Source organism: Chenopodium album, chromosome 1 (genome assembly GCF_948465745.1).
Source record: "Chenopodium album chromosome 1, dcCheAlbu1.1, whole genome shotgun sequence".
NCBI classification, from domain to species: Eukaryota; Viridiplantae; Streptophyta; class Magnoliopsida; order Caryophyllales; family Amaranthaceae; genus Chenopodium; species Chenopodium album.
In genome coordinates this window covers 33,491,413-33,511,532 of record NC_137834.1, presented here as the reverse complement: position 1 = coordinate 33,511,532, position 20,120 = coordinate 33,491,413, and the positions used below count along the sequence as shown (strand labels likewise).

The 20,120-nt window shown below is 36.0% G+C and overlaps 2 protein-coding genes across 2 annotated transcripts; both read left to right on the top strand.

Moving 5' to 3' along the window:
• The first annotated feature begins 1,330 nt into the window (after positions 1-1,330).
• On the top strand, positions 1,331-1,993 carry LOC145631070 (uncharacterized). Its single transcript, XM_081683173.1, has one exon. It carries the CDS (start codon positions 1,331-1,333, stop codon positions 1,991-1,993), a length of 663 nt encoding a protein of 220 aa, XP_081539299.1.
• Positions 1,994-2,347: 354 nt separating this feature from the next.
• On the top strand, positions 2,348-2,986 carry LOC145631058 (uncharacterized). Its single transcript, XM_081683164.1, has one exon. The coding sequence runs from the start codon at positions 2,348-2,350 to the stop codon at positions 2,984-2,986; it is 639 nt and encodes a 212-aa protein (XP_081539290.1).
• Positions 2,987-20,120: the final 17,134 nt, after the last annotated feature.

Here is a 20,120-nt window from a genome sequence, read left to right as displayed (position 1 = left end):
AGTGTGGGAATCACGATAAGGGATTTATGTGTTTTATAGTACTTTTATTTAATACTTATTATGTGATTATTTACTTTCTTTTATTAGATGGTACGAGTACTTAAAACTGCGAGAAAGTCGAGTGCTAGGAAGAGTACACATTTATAACCTGATTCTCCTTACGGGATTCGAATGAATTATAATGAAAATATTCGACATTACGTGCACCGCTTAAATCTCGGCATTGAGCACTTTCATTACAATATACTTGGGGGCCAATCTGATTATCTCACTCCATAGAGGCGATCTCAAATCCTTCTACACACGTTAATTGGGAAGGGACCCTTTGCTCAACTTACAAAGAAGTATGTTGACTTATACATTAATGGTAAACCAAATGATAAGTATTATTATGATGAACAATGGATCTCTACTGTGGACTACCTTGAGAAGGCAATGATGGAAGCCAAGCGAGACTTTGACTATAACCTGGATGATGAGGAGGAGGATGAGCTCTAGGAAGGTGAAGCTCGTGAGATTGAATTATTCTTTTTAAAGCTACGTTTAGTTTATTTGGTTAAAATTTTTATATTCTAGTTTCTTATGACTAGAAACTATAGTTTTGGTTTATTTGTAACTAGTAGTTTATTGAGCTATTTAGTACTAGTATTTTATTTCAAAGACGATTTTCATTCTCTTCTGGTTTTGCAATAAAATAATTTTGATTAATATATTTATACCTTTCTATTTTACGATTATTAATAAAAATCAATTCATTTTTTTTTCTATCTATTGTATTTATATAGAACAAAGCTCTTATTTTCTTATGCTTACTTTAGTCAAGGCTAGTAATGCCTTGGTCGGGTGATAGTGAAATCACAAAGCAATGCGCGAATTTATAGTCTAATGCTAAGTTGATGCATTATTTGGTTTGGAATTTGGCCGACTCTTTGAATGCTATTGAGATTTAATAAATCGCTTAATTCTTGTCTCTATATGTGCTGATGTGTTACATGAAAGCATGTCGTGATTGATGTTTTAATTGCAATTCACACGATCTAAATAAGTCGTGTTAAAATGTGTATGGTGGTAACACCAGTGTTGAAATTGTGCAGACTATGTATGCAAAATTACCATGTTTACACCAGGTCTCGTTGGAGAAGAATTGCACAAATGGCATAGACTCCTGAACAACTTGCTGCTAGGTTAAGAGCTCTTGAGCAAATGAACCAGAACCTTGGAATGTTGTTGCAAAAACAGCTGAAAAACAACAACAACCACACACAATAATGACAACGACCCTCAAGCTGCTGTAGCTAAGAAACTTGCTGCATTAAAACCTCCGCTATTTATGGGGAAGGAAGATCCCATGTTAGTTGAGAACTGGGTACGTGACTTTGACAAGATTTTCACCGCTGCTGGTACCCCTGATGCTCAGAAGGTGGATCAAGCCACATTCTATTTACGTGAGGCTGCTGATATTTGGTGGGAAAATGAAGGAGCCACCATAAGAGCTCAACATAATTTTAACTGGGAGGCTTTTAAGACAGCAATCAGGGATCGTTTCTTTCTTGAGCATATCAAGAGGCAGAAATACAGTGAGTTTAGTAGGTTTAACCAAACAGCTGGTATTAGTGTGCAGGAGAATGTTGAGAAATTTAATGAGTACGCAAGGTTTTGTCCTAATGTAGTGCCTGATGAGAGATCCAAGGCTCAAAAGTTTGAAGATCGACTGACTTTTAGGATCCAAAAGAAGGTGATCGGGGCTGGTACTGCTGCTACTTATAAAGAGGCCTATGATAGAGCTTGTAATATTGAAAGGATTTTGAAACGTGAGCAGGAGATCAAGGATAGGCATAAGTGGAAAGGGAATGGTGAGAGTTCATCGAACCCTCAAGGTTATGACAAGAGACCACGCCTAGGGGGTAATAGCAATGGGAATGGTGGAAATGGACAACAGGGAGGCCGTAACAACAACAATCAAAGCAATAACCACCGGGGCCAGGGGCAATAGAATCAGCAAGCATCTTGCAACCGACCATGCCGTAAATGTGACAAGAGCCATCCAGGACGCAACTGCAATGGAGATTTTCTTACTTGCTTTGAATGTGGGGAGGTTGGTCACAAGAAATTTGAGTGCCCAAAGAAGCAGAATGGAAATAATCAAGCTCAGAATGGGAAAGGTAACAACAATGGTAATAAGGGAGGTGGTTATGGGAGGAACTAAAACTACAACAACCGCTTCAACAACAACAATTCTCAGGGCCAAAATGGCAATGCTCAACAAGGGAATGGCCAAAGCAACAACAATGGCGGAGGAAGCAACCACAATGGCAATGGTAGGACAAGTAATGGAATAATCTATATCATGAACCAGAGCAAGATTGACTCTAATGCCGACGTTGTGACGGGTACTTTTCTCGTGAACTCAAAACCTGCTTACTTACTTTTTGATTCTGGGGCATCTCATTCTTTTGTAGCCACTTCTTTCGTGAATAAACATGCTTTAAAACCTTCATCTTTGTGTCAAACCAATATAACAATTCCTTCAGGGGAGGTAGATTCTTGTAGATCCCTATACCAAGACATTCCAGCTAACATTGCTGGAACTGAGTTGCTTGCAAACCTTATTCAGTTTGACTTAACTGACTTTGATGTGATATTGGGGGTGGATTGGCTTAGCAAATATAAGGCTAGAATTGAGTGTCATACCCAAAAGGTGTCTCTTAGGGGGCCAAGGGGGTATAGAATCTCTTACCAGGGGGTTGTGTCAAAACCAGGGGTCAGTATTGTGTCAGCCATGACTTTTCATTCTTATATCCGAAAGAGCTACCCTATTTATTTATGCCATGTGCAAGATGTGAGTGTAGAAGAGAAATCCATAGAGAACATTCCAGTGGTGAGAGAATTCCAAGATGTGTTTCCAGATGAAATTCCAGGGATGCCGGCGGTTAGGGAGATGGATTTCAAAATAGACTTAGTGCCTGGGACTGGAGCTATTTCTTAAGCTCCATATAGAATGGCACCAGCAGAGATGAAAGAGTTGAAGGTACAGTTGGAGGAGTTGCTGGAGAAGGGTTATATAAGGCTAAGTGTGTCACCTTGGGGAGCACCGGTTTTGTTTGGGAGAAAGAAGGACGGATCCTTAAGGTTGTGTATTGACTACCGAGAGTTGAATAATGTCACTATAAAGAACAAATATCCATTGCCTAGGATCGAGGACTTGTTTGATCAGCTTAAAGGTGCTGGGTTATTCTCAAAAATTGACTTGAGGACAGGATACCATCAGTTGAGGATTGATGAGGAAGATATACCAAAGACAGCGTTTTGCACGAGATACGGACATTATGAGTTCACTGTTATGCGTTTTGGACTCACTAATGCGCCGACAGCTTTTATGGATCTCATGAATATAACTTTTCAGCCATATTTGTATAAGTTTGTGGTGGTGTTCATAGATGATATTTTGGTGTACTCGAGGGATAGAGAAGAGCACGAAGAACATCTAAGAAAAGTGTTGGAGAGTCTTAGAGAGAAGAAGTTATATGCCAAATTCTCAAAATGTGAATTTTGGCTAGAGAAGGTAGCATTTCTAGGCCATATGATCTCAAAGGAAGAAGTTGCGGTAGACCCATCCAAGATTCGGGCAGTTTCTGATTGGCCAAGACCCAAAAGTGTGACCGAAGTGAGAAGTTTCTTAGGGCTTGCTGGATACTATAGGAGATTTGTACAAGACTTTTCGAGGATAGCTCAACCCTTAACAAATTTGATGAAGAAAACTACTAAGTTTCAGTGGGACGAGAGGTGTGAGCAATCTTTTCAAGAATTGAAGCGAAGACACACCTCAGCACCAGTCTTAACCTTACCATCAGGGAATGAGGGGTTTGAAATCTATAGTGATGCATCTAAGAATGGCTTTGGGTGTATACTTATGCAACATGGGAAGGTTGTAGCTTATGCATCAAGGTAACTCAAGCAACATGAACAGAATTACCCTACTCATGATTTGGAGCTAGGAGTTGTAGTGTTTGCTCTCAAGATCTGGAGACACTACTTGTATGGTGTGAGGTGTAAGGTGTATACGGACCATAAGAGTCTTAAATACATATTCACACAGACTCATTTGAACATGAGGCAAAGGAGATGGCTTGAGGTGCTAACCGATTACAATCCAGACATTCTGTATCACGAAGGAAAGGCGAACAAGGTAGCTGATGCTTTGAGTAGGAAGACAAGTCATAAAGTGAACTTGATGATTTTAGCCAAGGAACTTTGTGAAGAATTTAGGAAGTTGAACTTGGAGGTTGTAGAGTATGGTCAGGTGAACGCTCAGTTGAATGCAATGTCAGTCAAACCTACCATATATGATGAGATTGGTGAGAAGCAAATGTTAGATGAGTGGTTGACCAAGGTGAGGAAGATGAAAGATGAAGGAGTGACAACTGAGTTTGATGTAGATGACAGTGGAACAGTGAAATACAAAGGGAGATGGTGTATTCCTAAAAATGAAGATCTCAAAAGGAAGATTTTAGAAGAATCTCACGACACCCCGTACTCTGTACACCCAGGAGGAGATAAGCTCTATAAGGATCTTAAGAAACATTTTTGGTGGCCAAAGATGAAGCATGAAGTAGCCGAGTTTGTGGCAAGGTGCCTTACATGTCAGAAAGTGAAGATACAACATATGAGACCTGGAGGGAAGCTGCAATCGTTAGATGTGCCAGGATGGAAGTGGGAGTCTATCTCTATGGATTTTCTGATGGGATTACCACTTACAAGGGCAGCAAAGAATGCTATTTGGGTCATAGTTGATCGTTTAACGAAAACAGCAAAATTCATAGCAATAAAGGATACTTGGAATGTGAATCAGTTGGCAGCTGCCTATGTGAAAGAAATTGTGAGGCTACATGGAGTTTCTAAAGATATTATTTCAGATAGAGATCCAAGATTTTTATCAAAGTTCTGGGAAATGTTTCAGCAAGCATTTGGCACTATCTTGAAGTTTAGCACAGCGTTTCACCCTGCTACAAATGGACATACAGAAAGAACAATTCAGACCTTGGAGGACATGTTGAGATCTTGTGTGATGGACTTTGGTGGAGCATGGGACGAAAGATTACCTATGATCGAATTTTCATACAATAATAGCCATCATGCGAGTATAGGAATGGCGCCTTATAAAGCGTTGTATGGGAGAAAATGTAGGAGTCCCTTATGTTGGAGCGATATCAGTGAGTCTTTGACTTTGGGGCCAGAAATGATTGAAGAAACAACAAAGCAAGTTAGGCTTATCCAAGCAAACATGAAGGCAGCTCAGGATCGACAAAAGTCATATGCAGACCAGAATAGGAGAATAGTGGAATTTGAAGTTGGGGAAAAGGCTTTACTTAAGGTTTCACCTACCAAGGGAGTCATGCGGTTTGGTAAAAAAGGGAAGTTGAGTCCTAGATACATTGGCCCGTATGAAGTATTGAAGAGAGTTGGAGAGGTAGCATATCAACTAGCCTTACCCATGGAGTTAGCCAATGTTCACAATGTTTTTCATGTTTCCCAACTCCGAAAATATCTTCATGACCCTACCCATGTTATCCAACCCGAGACTATTGAGCTAGATAAGACCTTAACTTTCAAAGAACGACCTGTTAAAATTCTCGACACCAAAACGAGAAGTACCCGAAATAAGGCGGTAAAGTTAGTTAAAGTGTTATGGTCTAATCAGAATTCTGAAGAAGCGACTTGTGAAGCGGAACATGATATGAAGAAGCTCTACCCACAAATTTTTGAGCAGGTACGCTGAGTTTCGAGGTCGAAACTCTTAAAGGGGGGGGGGGTAGAATGTAATACTAACTTATCTTTTAGCGTCGTGTGAGCCTTTTTGAGAGCTAACTTTAAAGTTCGAGGACGAACTTTCGTTTTAAGGGGGAGTAGATGTAATACCCCAAATTTTGGAGTATTAATTTTGGAGTATTTTTAGTCAACGATTTCTTTTCAAATATAAATAAATAAACTTTAAGACTAATTATTATTATTGTCAAATTGTAAAAATTATTATTATTATTATTATTATTATTATTATTATTATTATGATTATTATTATTATTATTATTATTATTATTATTATTATTATTATTATTATTATTATTATTATTATTATTATTATTATTATTATTATTATTATTATTATTATTATTATTATTATTATTTTCAGATTTGATTAAAAAAAAAAAAAAAAAAAAACTGATTTTGGATAACATACAGAGATTGGTTTGAAAGCTGATAAAAAGGAATTTTGAAAATCTGTTTACTGAGTTATGTAAAAAACTCAAGATAAGTTTTACCCTTATCTTGTGAAATTTCTAGAATGCTAAACAACTCAAATTATATAAAGCCCCCTTAACCTCAAATTTCAATACCGTACTTTCAATCTTTTCTCAGGTAAACTATCTCTTCTTAAAAAAAAAAAAAAAGAAAAAAAAAAAAAAAGAAAGAAAACGAATTCCGTTGGAGTGGAATTTGGGATTTGGGTTTTAGTAGAATTTTGGGATTTTGGTGATGATGATGGAAGAATGTCAGTGATGATGATGATGGATGTCGGTGATGATGAGGAGGGCACCATTTAATTAGTTGTTTATATTTTGTTTTTGGGGTGACTAGATTACGGGTTTTGATAAATTAATCACACGCTCAATTTTTTTTATATAGTCGTATAATTATATAACTTAGAATCGTTTATTTGTAGACGGAGGCTACTAGGTGACCGTTCCGGAGGTTAATTACCTTGAGTTTTACGCACGATCAAGGTAATTTTCAATGTCCATCATCTTTAGAATCCCGTTAATTAGGAAATTGTTTTGAAATATTATGTGTCAAATACGTGCTTATGTAATTATATGTGATGAGTGTGTTATCGTATGATATTATGGAATCATATATTATATATGAGTTTTCTATTTTGTGTACTAGTATATGTAATTTCTAAAAAAAAAAAAAATATGATTATTTGTTATCGTATGAGTTTTTTTTAAAAATATAATCTTGGGTATTGGATGATTGATTATACGTGATTGATGGTCTATATGTCATGTAGGATGACTATGGTCTAATAATAATGAAATTGAAGTATGGTTACTTGAAATTTAATTGATTTGTGCAATACTTGTGTACAGTGTAATTGGTTGATATAATCTAATAAAATATACAGTGAAATTTAATTTAAGAAGGGAAATGAAACCCGAAAGGGTGAAGAACAGGTTGCCCACTAGTAGTGATGGTTGCTACTAGTTGGTTTAAATTATTGTATATTGTTGTTAGTCTTCCTCCTAATCACTGGGTATTAGTGAGGGTGTGCACACTAGGGACATTTTGTTTTATTTTATGGCCAATTGGGGTTACGCGCAACCCTCCGTAAAGTAGGTGGTGACAGGGACTAATCCCGGCTTACTGGCGTTCTCTTTCCCTTCCTTAAATAAAGAAATAGTATGTTATGTGACTATTTGATCTTGGTTGAGTATTAAAATATTTATGAGACTATATTATGTATAAAATGTTTTGAAGTAAAATTATTTATTTTACGGGATGGAATTGGAATTACTTAGTTTATCTGATTTTTTGGAGTTTTCTCTCTTTTCTTGTTTCTGATTTATTTTGCAGGTTGGTAAAAAGGGTACTCGGTTACGTGTGAGGAGACGTTAGAATAATCATGTAGCTAGGACAATTTAGTTATTCCCGAATTAATTATTTCCTCTCAATTATTGGTTTCAAAATAATTGAAATTTTGATGTAAGACTATTTTATTTTGCCACAACTTAGACCACTTAGTTATTTAAATATTATGTTATTTTTGGTTTGCATTTATTTTCTACGGAAAATAAGTGTAGCAGTAACACTCCTAGAGTTCGATGGTTGGGTTTTTGAAAGTTAAAGGATACTCTTATTGTTTTTTAAAGACTCGAATTTTGGGGGTGTTACAGAAGCCAAGCAAGAAAGTAAGCTGCCCCGGGTAGCAAGGAGAATCCCAAAGCATGCTGTCCCTAGCATCCATACGCTTCAGCTGCCACGCACTATGGCCGCACCACCAAGCAGCCAGTGCGCAGCATCCCAGCCAGCAGCCACGGGCTAGCCGCGGGCACGGGGTTGCTGCAGCCAAAATTAGCCGATTTCGAGCAGTAAGCAGCGGCGGGCGCGGGCCCTAGCCTCGCGGGCGCAGGTTTCAGCCGCGGGCGCGACCTCAGGCTGCTCTGTTCTAGCTTTTCTCCTCCGCGGGCGCGACCGATTTCTTTGCGGGCGCGGTTTTCCGGGTTTTATTTGCGATTTCATTTATTTTCTCGGTTTGTTTATATATTGTACGGTTTTATTTAGTCTTCATACATGAAATTCTTTAGTTTAGAATAGTTTCTCTCTCCTCTAATGAGGATTAGGTTAGTTTATGAGTATCTCTCTCTAGATTAGGAGTAGTTTTAGGGAGAGAAAGTGAGGGATTTCAATGGTGATTGAGAGATTGAAGATACAAGGGTGACAATTGTGTTGAAGATCTTCTCTATTATCAATGAGCATTCTTAACTCTATCTCACCTTATTGCTTTGTTTAATTTCATGTTTGTTTGGTTTAATTTTGATGTTTGATTCTTTATACACTATTACAAAAAAGGCTTTATAGAACGTCTAAAATAGGCTTTATAGAACGCCACATGACCGTTCTTCTGCTAAGCGATGCTTAAAGTATAAAGAACGGTTCTTTTAGGCGTTCTATTAATTCAACAATAGAGAACCGTCGTCAAACACAACCGTTCTCTATTCCCTAACTAAAATAAGAAAATAAAGAAGTAATAAATAACGGTTAGTCTACTTAAACGTTCTATAAACATTACTAAAGAAAACGGTCAAGTTAGATAACCGTTCTCTAATCCTTCTTTTATATTAAAAAAAATATGCTGATATATGGTATTTTATATAGAAAATACAGTATTTTAATCTCTTGCTATAATACGAGTAATTAGGAAAAATTAATACTGTAACGAAATACAGTATATCTACAAGAATTATAGTGAAAAAAAAAATTTGAATTTGAAATTTTAAAATAATAATTGAATACATTAAAAATCAAACCAATATTTACAAGCAATGTAGCATGAAATAATGAACATTAAGAATCATACGGAGTATTAAAAAAAACATACAGAGTAACAAGAATTACAAATTATACAAAAAAATTGGTCATTCATCCTTCAACTGATTATACAAAAAAATTAGCCATTCATCCTTCAACTATTCTTATTTCTTCTTTTCGACTTTCTTCCATAGTTGTAAATCTACAAAACAAATATAATATAAAAGTGAACATAATGTATACAAGTATTATTCATGTTAAGAGGTGTCGAAATATACGAAGTATTTATATTTCGAATTCTAGGAACACCCATTTGTAATCAAACCAAAGCTCGGAATAGATTAAGAAGCTGCCAATATCATAATTTAATCAACAGAGATAAGAACAAACTCATTTCAATTGTGAGAACTCATTTAGCCGTCCATTTATATCCCGAAAAATCCGAGAAATGATTCAATCAGGGGGTGTAAATTTGACCTAGGTTGGATCAATTTTGCTTAGATCAGTTTGATTGATTCTGAAATAAATTGGATGATTAAAAAAAATAAGAGTAATTTGATTGAAGTTACTGCAATTTTTCGTTCGCAAAAGCCTGATTGAATTATTTTCCTAAAATTAGAACTTTTTATCACCTAAAAACGGAATAAAATTACAACAATTTGATGAATACTATGACCAAATTATCATTACAAACCAATTAAATAATTCGATTAAATAAATACTTCAAATAGATCTAAAATTTTCTTATCAAATTTTTACAATTCAAGGAGAAGAAAAATTCGAAAGCCTACCTTAATATTGCAGTGGTTGTGCGGTGGTGCGTGTGGAATGCGAAGGTAACACGGTGGTGCTGCGGAGGTACAATCGCGGTGGTGCTTACGGAGGTGCAGTGTTGGCGCGGCGGTGCTTGCGGAGGTAACACCTCAATATTGCAATAGCTTTATAAATTCGAGAAGAACGATACCCGAAGTTCATTTATGGAGTACAAAAAAATTAAAAAATTTCAGAATAATCATCTATCAACCATAACAACCGTTCTATATTCATCAACTCATATAACGCCTCTACCACAAGTACGTTCTATATTGTTGCAGAGAACGCCTGTCTTTGTTACCGTTTTGTATTTAGCGTTTCTTATTCTAATTATTGGTATAGTGATAGTGTAATTGTTCTTTATATATTTTTTATTCTTGATTTCCATAGTTGTTAGTTGATAGATGATTATTCTTGAATAGTTGTTTCGCTAGGAATTGGGTGAAACTTGTATGATTGATGGGTTGTGATTAATTTGGGAATTGTGTTGATTGATTTTTGAGATTAAAGTGATTAATGAAGGATTGTATGTGTGTAATTCGATTAGGCATTGAGAATTATGCTAGATTGCATTGTAATTGCTAATGACACGACCAATTGATTTAGGAATTGCAATGATTGATTGGTTTGGATTGTGATTCTCTTAGTTTGTTATTCATTGTGAACCCTAGCTTAACAATTAGGAGATAACACTTTTATTCCAATTGATTGCTCTTATCATTAGTCTTCACAACCATTGATTGGCATGATCTTTCCAAGTTGTTGCTATTAACATGATTACTTGTTGATCCCTGTTCCTAGTATTTTATTTGTTTGGTTGCTTGTTTTGTTAGTTGTTAGTGTTACATCTTACCTTTGATTTTTATCTAGCTTAGGCACATAATTAAGAGTGCTTGAACATTACCGTTCCTTTGGGTTCGACCCTTGAATTTCCTCTATAATCGTATTTAGGTTTGTTAAATGCTTATAAATTTAGTTTGATCGAGGGAAGATTAGATGACGACCTAGTTTTAACCTCGTCAAAATACCGCCGTTTCCAAGGAACGGTGTGTATGTTGGAGTGTTTTTTATATCTTGAGTCTAGGTCTTTGTATATACTTTTCTTTTATTTGATTTTTGTTTATTTTGTGAAAAAAAATGGAATGTCTATCATTTCCTCAATATGACAATGAGCCTTTTTGTTGAATATATCAATAGACTTGAAGGATTATTTTTGGACTAAAATTGTTGTAATATTTGGAAGGCTTGTGAGATTTGTTATTTTAGTTTGAATGAGCAAACTAGGAATGAAGTTGAATGCATGTATGATGGTGAATTTAGAGCATTGTCAATTGATGATGCTTTGGATTTTTATGTTTGGTTTGCTAGGGATGTTTATAATAGGGTTAATCATGATTCTAATATTGATGCGCAATGTGTTGAATCTTCTAATATTTGCATTATTTCCCATGATTTGTTACATGAGCCCTTAAGTGTACCTAGAACAAATGATTTCAACTCTATTTCCCCTTTTGTTCATGATGATGAGGTGCATGCTCAAGTTGATGCTAATAGTGTGTTTCAATATTCTTCATTATTTACCATCCCTTCTTGTGATGTGCATTGTTCCCTTAATGATGAATCTCATGTGTTATATTGTGCCCCCACTCCCCAATGTGATTCATATGCTCATGATCTAAATGTTGATTCTTCCAATCTTGGTTGTACTTCTTCTTCTCTTGTTGAGCCTCAACCTTCTAAATCTTTTGAATTTCTTGTTGATATATTTGAGTCTCAAATTAGGCGCATTGAGCTTGATAACAACCTTAGGCCTAGTAAGGAGATGAATCTTTAATCTATGAGAGGTCAATTAGAGATAATAAAAAGAATGAGGAGTGTCTTGAGGAGGGAAGGAGAAGAAAAGAAGAGTTAGAAAGCCAATTGTCATCCTTGATGCTTGTATGTGAAAAATCCCAATTTAATGTGTGTGTGTTGAGGAGGATGATGATGATTTTGAGCAACCAAGAGAGTGTGAGGATCCCATTGGTGAGCATTTGAGTGATGGTGAAGGAGCTGAGAATGAAGAGAGTTTTGAGTTTGATAACCTCAACCCTACTTTCCATCTTGATGAGTCTATTATGCATGATTGTGATTCTTCTATCCATGAGTATTTAGACTCGATTGGGGTTTATTACCAATGTGTTCTTTGATTGTCAAATGAAAACCCATAGCCTTTTGAGTGAGTTCATTAAGAATTCTTAATGGAAGATAAATGAGTTTGAAATGAATTTACATCCATTCATGCATGGCTTTGAGACTTTAGGCTTTAAGGAAGTCAAGGGAGTTGTTGTTCATGGTTGTAGTGAAGGGGATTATGTAGTTCCTCTTGGATGTTGGATTTTGAGGGAGATGATGATCATGAGTGTTCTTCTTTTGAGGATTCTATGATTGATTTTTGTGCTCTTATTGGTGATTTGAGGCATGGTGGTGAGGAAGAGTTCATTTGTGAGACCATATCAACTATTTCCTCCTCTCATGTCCCTTTTTTAAGCAATTTGAACCACATCCCCTACACCCCTATATCCCTCCCTTCCTTTGTCGATGAGCCTATTGGGGTCCCCTTGTCTATGACGATCTTAATGTCCCTTATTCGTCTATTTTTTAGGAAAAGGGTGATGCTGCCACCCAAAAATATTTTAGTGAGGAGGATTTGCCTTTTTCTTTTTCTTTCCATTCTTTTATTCCCCGTTCTTCTTCTTATTTTCTTCTTTTTCCTTTTGATCCCTTTTCTTCTTTCTTTTGGCATCTCCCTTCTCACTTGCGTGCAATAATCTTGTTGCACATTGTTTTCCCGTCATTTGCCTACCGTTTATCATACGAAATGATTAGTAGTGCATTTGACAAGCTCTTGCGTGCGTTGAATTATTATTTTCTAGAGCGGTTAAGCTTGGACCTTAAGCAAGCCTTTCTCGGGAAGTAACCCGTGTTTTAATGCTTTCATTTTCTTTTCTTTTCTTTTTAGAATAGATTTTCTCTCATGGAAATGTTTGTGTGACTTTAGCTAGGTACATGACTTGAAGATATACTTTGGTGCATTGGTTTGAATCAAGAATTAAGGAGGATTGATTCCTATTTTGCTAGCATGTGGAAAGCAAGTTTCAATTCTTGAGGAAATTTGCTTTGAAAAGTTTAATTGGGTCATTTGCGGGTATTTACACCCACCTAAATCCGGTAATATCTTTCCTTGCTCTCTCTCTCTCTCTAATGGTTGATGCCTTGTTGGACATGTGGTGGTGGGATTTTGATTCATATATGCACCCACCTTAATCTCTTTGTTTTCCCCTCCCGTGGAATATTTGATTTTTGTTTTAGCATGTTGTCTCAATCAAGCTTGGGGGATGGTATTCTAACATGTTTGGTGGGATTTTGATTCATATATGCCATGCACATTTGTATATGCATTTCCATGTTCTTTATTTTGAAAAATCCCAAAAAGATTTTTGTTTCTGCAAGGAAAATTTGCAATGCGTTTTTGTTTTGTTCTATCTTTGGACATAAAAACATTTGGACATGTATAATTGAATGCTTTTCTTCCTAAGTGGTAACGGTGTGCACGGTATGAGAGTATGCTTGGTTGATTCTAGGATAAAGCATGCTAAGGTAGTTGGTTAGAACTAGTGGGACCATGAAACCGGATTCTACTTGTTTGTGGCATGATGGTAGTTGCTTCCTATAGTCGATTTGACACAAGTAGTGAGTTTTCACTACATCCATGTGAGATTGATTATTTTTCAAGCCTTCAACTTATATTTGCATGAGCGGTATGGATCCTTGACTATTGCGGACCTAATCTAGAATTTTGACTCATAATTCTCAAACTCGAGACCGAACTATCTAGGGAGGACAACGACATCTTTTTGGGGTGGTAATTTTTCTTTTCTAGGATACTTTTCTTATTTTTTGTTTTCGGGTTTACATTTGCCTTCTTGCTAACCATTTGAACCTTTTCCCTTCTTTTCAAGCAACATCTTTAGAATTTTGAGCCTCTTTTTAATTTTTGTTCCATTTTTTGTTTTTGTGAAGCAAATAATCATTTTATTGGAGTTTGTGGTATATGAGTTTGGATATTGGTTCATATTTGTAAGACAGCTTATGTTTTGTATATTAGTGTGAATAATGGCAAATGAATAAATGAAAAATCCGTCCAAAGTTAAAAAAGCAAGGACAAAGTAAGTGCAAAGTTGAAAAAGTCGTCCAAAGTAAAAAGAGGTGAGGACAAAGCACTAATAAAGAGAAAAAAAAAGGAAAAAAAAATTGAAAAATGAAAAAATGCAAAAATATTTTGATGTGAGTATCCTTCTCCCTATTTTGAGCTTGAGGACAATGCTTCATTTAAGCTTGGGGGGAAGCATTCTCACGCTTTTTGTGTATACGTTTGTGAGTATAGCTTTGAATAAGCTTGGGGGTGTTGGTCTCTTTTTGTTTAGTGCTTACTTGATTATGGTGTTGAGGATTGATCACCCTTTGCTTCACTAGTTAGGAAACCACTAAATTTTAGTCTACCCTTCACCCTTTTTGCCTTACATTACAACCTTTGAAAGTCCTTTTGACCTAGAGGTTGAGTCACATATTAGGGGAGGGAATTATGAGTTAAAGCGTAAGGAGAGGGGATGCAAAGCCAAGACGTCGAGTAGCCCAAATATTTTCTCTTTTTCCGGTTCCTTCGTGGAACTTTTGAGATGCTCACTAGGGGAAGATATGAGACTAGTAGGGAGAACGCGGTAAGACCGTTTGGGATGAAAGTGGATTTCGAAAACTAGTTCCTATGCTTAGCATATTTATGTTTCTATCAACCTCCGGTATCTTGGAACGTGCACTCTCTTGGTTGTTTAGAAAGATTTGCATTCATTTGTGCTTGTATATTTGGAAAAGTCCTTTCATGAACATGTGTTTGCTTTTCTTTTCTTTTGATTTCCTTCTCATGCTTTGCCTTGGAGTACCCATTCTTATTTTTTTATTTATTTTTATTTACTTTTTATATCCATGAGTCCTAATTCTTCTAGAATTCTAGTCTTCTTCCTATTAGTTTCTTGTGTTTTTTTGTGCTAACCTTAACATGTGTTCTTTGTATTTTATTGTGGTTGATCTTATTTATGACTAATGATTGTCAATGGACCATTTTCACCTAGTAAATAACATAAACATTAAAATTAGACAAAATTAATCAAGTTAGTTTGTCTTTTAGTCTTCCGTGCTACTTGGTCATTGGGTCCTTTGTTTTTCACAACGTCTTCATGTCTAGCCATGCGATCATACCACGAGTCTTAATAAACTCATCTAATCACACATGTTGAGTCATTGAAAACACTTTGTCTTCGAGTAATGCACTATATTGTTTATGATCGTATATTAAGACCATGCATGCGTCGTTTTCCGTTGTAATAGGAATGAGTGGAGTTTTTCCCATCAGATTTCAAAATTGTTTCTTACACTCTTCCTTTCCAATTTGAGTATTGAGTGAATGCATTAAGTGAGTTCATCCTTACAAAGTACTAGAGTCTAAAATCACTAGGAAATAGTTGGAAGAATAAGGAACGTCACTCATTCCTTCTTTCCTTCCAATCAAAGCATCAACAACAACAAACTTTTTTCCTCACCAGGCGTCAAAAAGTAACTCATAAAAAATCATGAAGACAAAGCACGATGCAAGCTTCTCACCAAGATTTCATGTTTTCTTCTTCTTTTGTTTCAAACCCCCCCCTTAAAAAGTCTAGCATAGGCTCTCCTTATCCATGTGTCTATGTGTCACATTTCTTACCTTTTTCATAAATGAGCATCTCTTTCTTACATTCGATCACGTAATTAGCAAAAATAAAAAAAAATTGCAGAATTAAATACAAGGTACACCAATGACTTGAGGCACCTTTGGAACCCTGTCATTCCCTATTAATCATTTAATCACATATCCATTTCTTCGTCAACCACTTTGAGCCTCGTCTAACAATTGACCTTATTTATTCAACCCACATTCACTTAACCTTGGGATGGGAAGGTGTGCAATTTGTGTAACAATCAGAAAAGCAAGTTCAAATATTTTTTTTTTTATAAAAAAGGGGAAAAGAATAAGTAAATAATAAAAAAAAAACAATGTCTAAAGACAAGTGTTCCAATGTCTCTGACATGAATATGTCTCAAATTGCGTCTCTCATCGAGTGCTTGGTACCGTGCCTAAGAAACATGAATGCTAAATGAGTGATGGACCGCATGATCTTAGATTTCCTACATTGATTCACAAGAATGGAAAAAAAAAAAGAATTTCAAAACAAAAAAAAAATATATGAAAAATAAAACTTTCAAAGTCTAATACATAATTGCATATCTTGGGGGCTTCTCTCGGGTCTTGAGCCTTTTACCCCTTTCTTCTTTAAACCTTCAACTTAACAATATTACAACCCTTGAAAGACCTCTTTGAGGTGTACACACACTTGTGCAAAGTTCGGTTAGAGCTACGTTCGGCCTGATTCCTAACAGATACGTAGGAAACCTCACATCGAGGTGCGGCCACATTCATATGCATGATCGAGTCGAAGAATATCCAATGCTTATCTCTATATCCCTACCCATTTAGAGCTAGACTTGGGGGCTTGAACCCACATCACATTAGCTTACCCAGTCTAAAGAGTCATCACCTTTGACTCTTCACACATATATTTCCATCACCATAACCTTTGCAGCCTCACCTTAGTATCACTTTCACACACTTCTTTCACACATAAATATCCATATCGTCTTTCCCTTAGGAACCCTTTATCATGAAATCTGGTTTCCCTACTGTGCATGTTTCATCATATTTAAAGACAACATTCATTAGAAGAAACATTGTATACTTGCTTAGCTTCCTGACCTAAGCAATATTCATTTTTTCATGCATCGCATAATGTGCTGAGAAACATTTATATATCAATGATTTTTAATCATACAAAGCATATCGTGCTTAGCTCCTTGACCTAAGCAACGTTCATTATGCAATAATCACTTCATCCGCATACGTGCTTAGCTTTCAGACCTAAGTGACGTTCAAGATCGCTTCTTTACACCATATGTGATGCTTAGCTCCATGACTTAAGTTCATTCATCTATCATGACACATGATGTAATTGTCCTTAGCCTCCTGGCCTAAGAACATGCATTATGCACACATTATTTACAAGAAAAGCAATTCAAGCCATACGATTCATTTCGTCTTGCTCAATGTGAAAGTTCAAAACTTCTTCTCTTTTTCATAACTTCTCTCTTTGGGGATGTTCAAAAATAAAACTTTTTTTTTACATCTTTCTTTTTCGGGAGAAAGTCGGTACCCTCCACTCTCATGACAAAAATGACGAAGTTTTTTTTGTTTTTGCATTTTTGGTTGCTTGTGTCAGTGCAGACACTCACTCAAAACACCCACACACACAAGTCATACATATGTCATGTCATGTCATGTCAAGTCAAACTTGGTCAAGTCTTTTGCTTTTGCATTTTTAATTGCTTGTGTCAGTGCACACACTCACTCAAGACACACACAATCACAAGTCATACACATGTCATGTCATGTCAAGTCAAACTTGGTCAAGTCAGTTGGTCAAGTCAATCACAGTATATACGAGTCCCTTGGCAAATTTTATTTTGCAGGTCTTATCTGCAGCCCACGTCCGGGGACAAGCGGACCACTTACAGCCCACGTCCGGGGACAAGCGGACCATTTACAGCCAACGTCCGGGGACAAGCGGACCATCTACAACACACGTCCGGGGACAAGCGGACCATCTACAACCCACGTTCGGGGACAAGCGGACCATCTACAGCCCACGTCCGGGGATAAATGGACCATCTACAGCCCACGTCCGGGGACAAGCGGACCATCTACAGCCCACGTTCTGGGACAAGCGAACCAACCACAGCCCACGTCCGGGGACAAGCGGACCATCTACAACCCACGTTCGGGGATAATCGAAGCACCATCATTTCATGACGCAAGGTTCTCGATACACAGAGACTTGCAATCTCATCATCTGTCGACTTTCCTCAAGCATGGAAAGTATTATCTAGTGGATTTCTTCAAGCATAGAAAACCGCCAAATTTCTTTGTCGGCTTTCCTCAAGCATGGAAAGCATTATCGGAGGATTTCTTCAAGCATAGAGAAACGCCAAAATCATATGTCGACTTTCCTCAAGCATGGAAAGTGTCATCCGGTAGGTTTCTTCAGGCTTAGAAAGCTACCAAACTCATATGTCGGCTTTCCTCAAGCATGGAAAGTATTTCAACAAACGTCATTTAGTTGATTCCTTCAAGCATAGGAAGCTACCAAACTCATTTGTCACCGATACACTAGTGTCAGATAAGCATTCTATTCCTTTACTCTTTTATCTGTGGAACTAACATTTTTCTGCAGGTATCGGCGTATACAGAGTGCTTTAGGATCGCAGAACGTCTTAAATCATTCTCCGTCCCTATCGACTACTTTGACTATCGTTTTCGAAACTAATGTTTCTACAAACTCAGTCAAAGTGGGGGCTTCTGTAGACACCTAAAAATGTCTCCCCAAAACAAAACCCGATGATGAACAACCTTTCACCGCCATTATTGGTCGGGTTGAGTATTTAATTTTTGGTGTGCTTAAATCCATATTTCCATTTCATAAAACAACCCAATTCCTATCCCATTTCCCCAAACCATAACTTATTTTTCCTCTTTTCGTGCCTTTAAACCCAAAATAATTCATTTCGTGTCCTTTAAAATTATTTATTTCGTGTCCTTTTTATAAAAACGTTTATTTATGTTTATTTTGGTCCATAATCTGGGTCTAATGATTGAATATTTGGATGGGTATTTAAAAGAGCTTTCCAACAATATATTATAAGCCCAAATCCGAGTTATAACGAATAAGTTATGGCCAAAATATTAAACTGAGCCCAAACCGAACCTAAGCCCACCTTACCTACGACCGAATGATCATGTAGAGGGTCCAAATTATTTAATCCAATTCCTAAAAAAAAGGATTAATTAGAAGCTTCTATAAGTTTCTAAAAGATCTTGATTATCCTTTTTGAAAAGATAAGATTAAAGAGTTTGAAATTGAATAAAACTCCTTTTTTGAAAGTCCTAATTCTATCCGAATTGAAAGACATTCAAAGATAGACACATATTATTTTCGTGCCTCATATTTTTTATCCAAATTTTTTATGGTTGGATATACCTTGAAATTATCTTTCCAATGATATATTATAGTATCAATTCCGAGCTATAACGGAAAAGATATGAATAAAATGTCAAACTCTATCCAAAATTAACACTGTCTCACTATTTCGACCATATCTTTTTTTATTTAAAATATTTTAATCTTATTATAATTGAGTTAGAAAGTAGACTTCAAGAGATTTCCAACGATATCTTATTCATCTTATTTCGATTTCTGGATCAAAACATATGATAAAACAAAAACCGCAAAAACTGTTGTCTATCGCAAGAGTTTTATCCGATTTGAATTCTTATCTTTTCTTGATTCTTCGACCTTCTTTTTTCTCTATAAATAGAGGTCATATCTCCCCTTTTCCGAGATCAATAAGCTTGATCATAAAATAATTCTCTTCTCCCTCTTTAGCCTAAACACTAGCCTCCCCATTCTTTCACTATTTATTCCTTTAAGCACTCCAAGGAGTCCATACAATACCTGAAATTCTATACTTAAACCAAGGCGTGAAAGGTATAATTGACTGAGGGTTTGGACCAAATCAAATCTATATTTATTTAATTTAATTTTCATTTGCTTTATATTTTTATTGAAGTTACTAACAATTTATTCATGATGTAGCAATTTAAATGAACGCGCGGAATGTGAGTAATTAATTAATTTAATTACTCTTATTTTATTTTAGTATTGCTAGTATCATGATTAGGATTATTTTATATTTGATTTGACTAACGTTATTATTTTTGAATTGCTTCCAATATTAATGTTTATTCTAATGTTATTATGATCACCATATTGCATGTTTGAAGGAAATATGTAATTGAAATTCACGCCTAATAAGATAATTTGGACAATCGGTTTAGGTTCCATTTTAATCTTGTTGTTTAATCAAGTGATCACTAATATTTTAGAATAATGTGTTGCATTAATATTAAACCAATTTAGCATAAAAATATTTTGGATCAAATTGAATTTTTGTTTGTATGCCTTTGAGATCGCAGGAATGCTTTT

Excerpts from the sequence above, each read along its gene's own strand:
- LOC145631070 (XM_081683173.1), top strand. The coding sequence starts at position 1,331 with ATGGGGAAGGAAGATCCCATGTTAGTTGAGAACTGGGTACGTGACTTT.
- LOC145631058 (XM_081683164.1), top strand. The coding sequence starts at position 2,348 with ATGAACCAGAGCAAGATTGACTCTAATGCCGACGTTGTGACGGGTACT.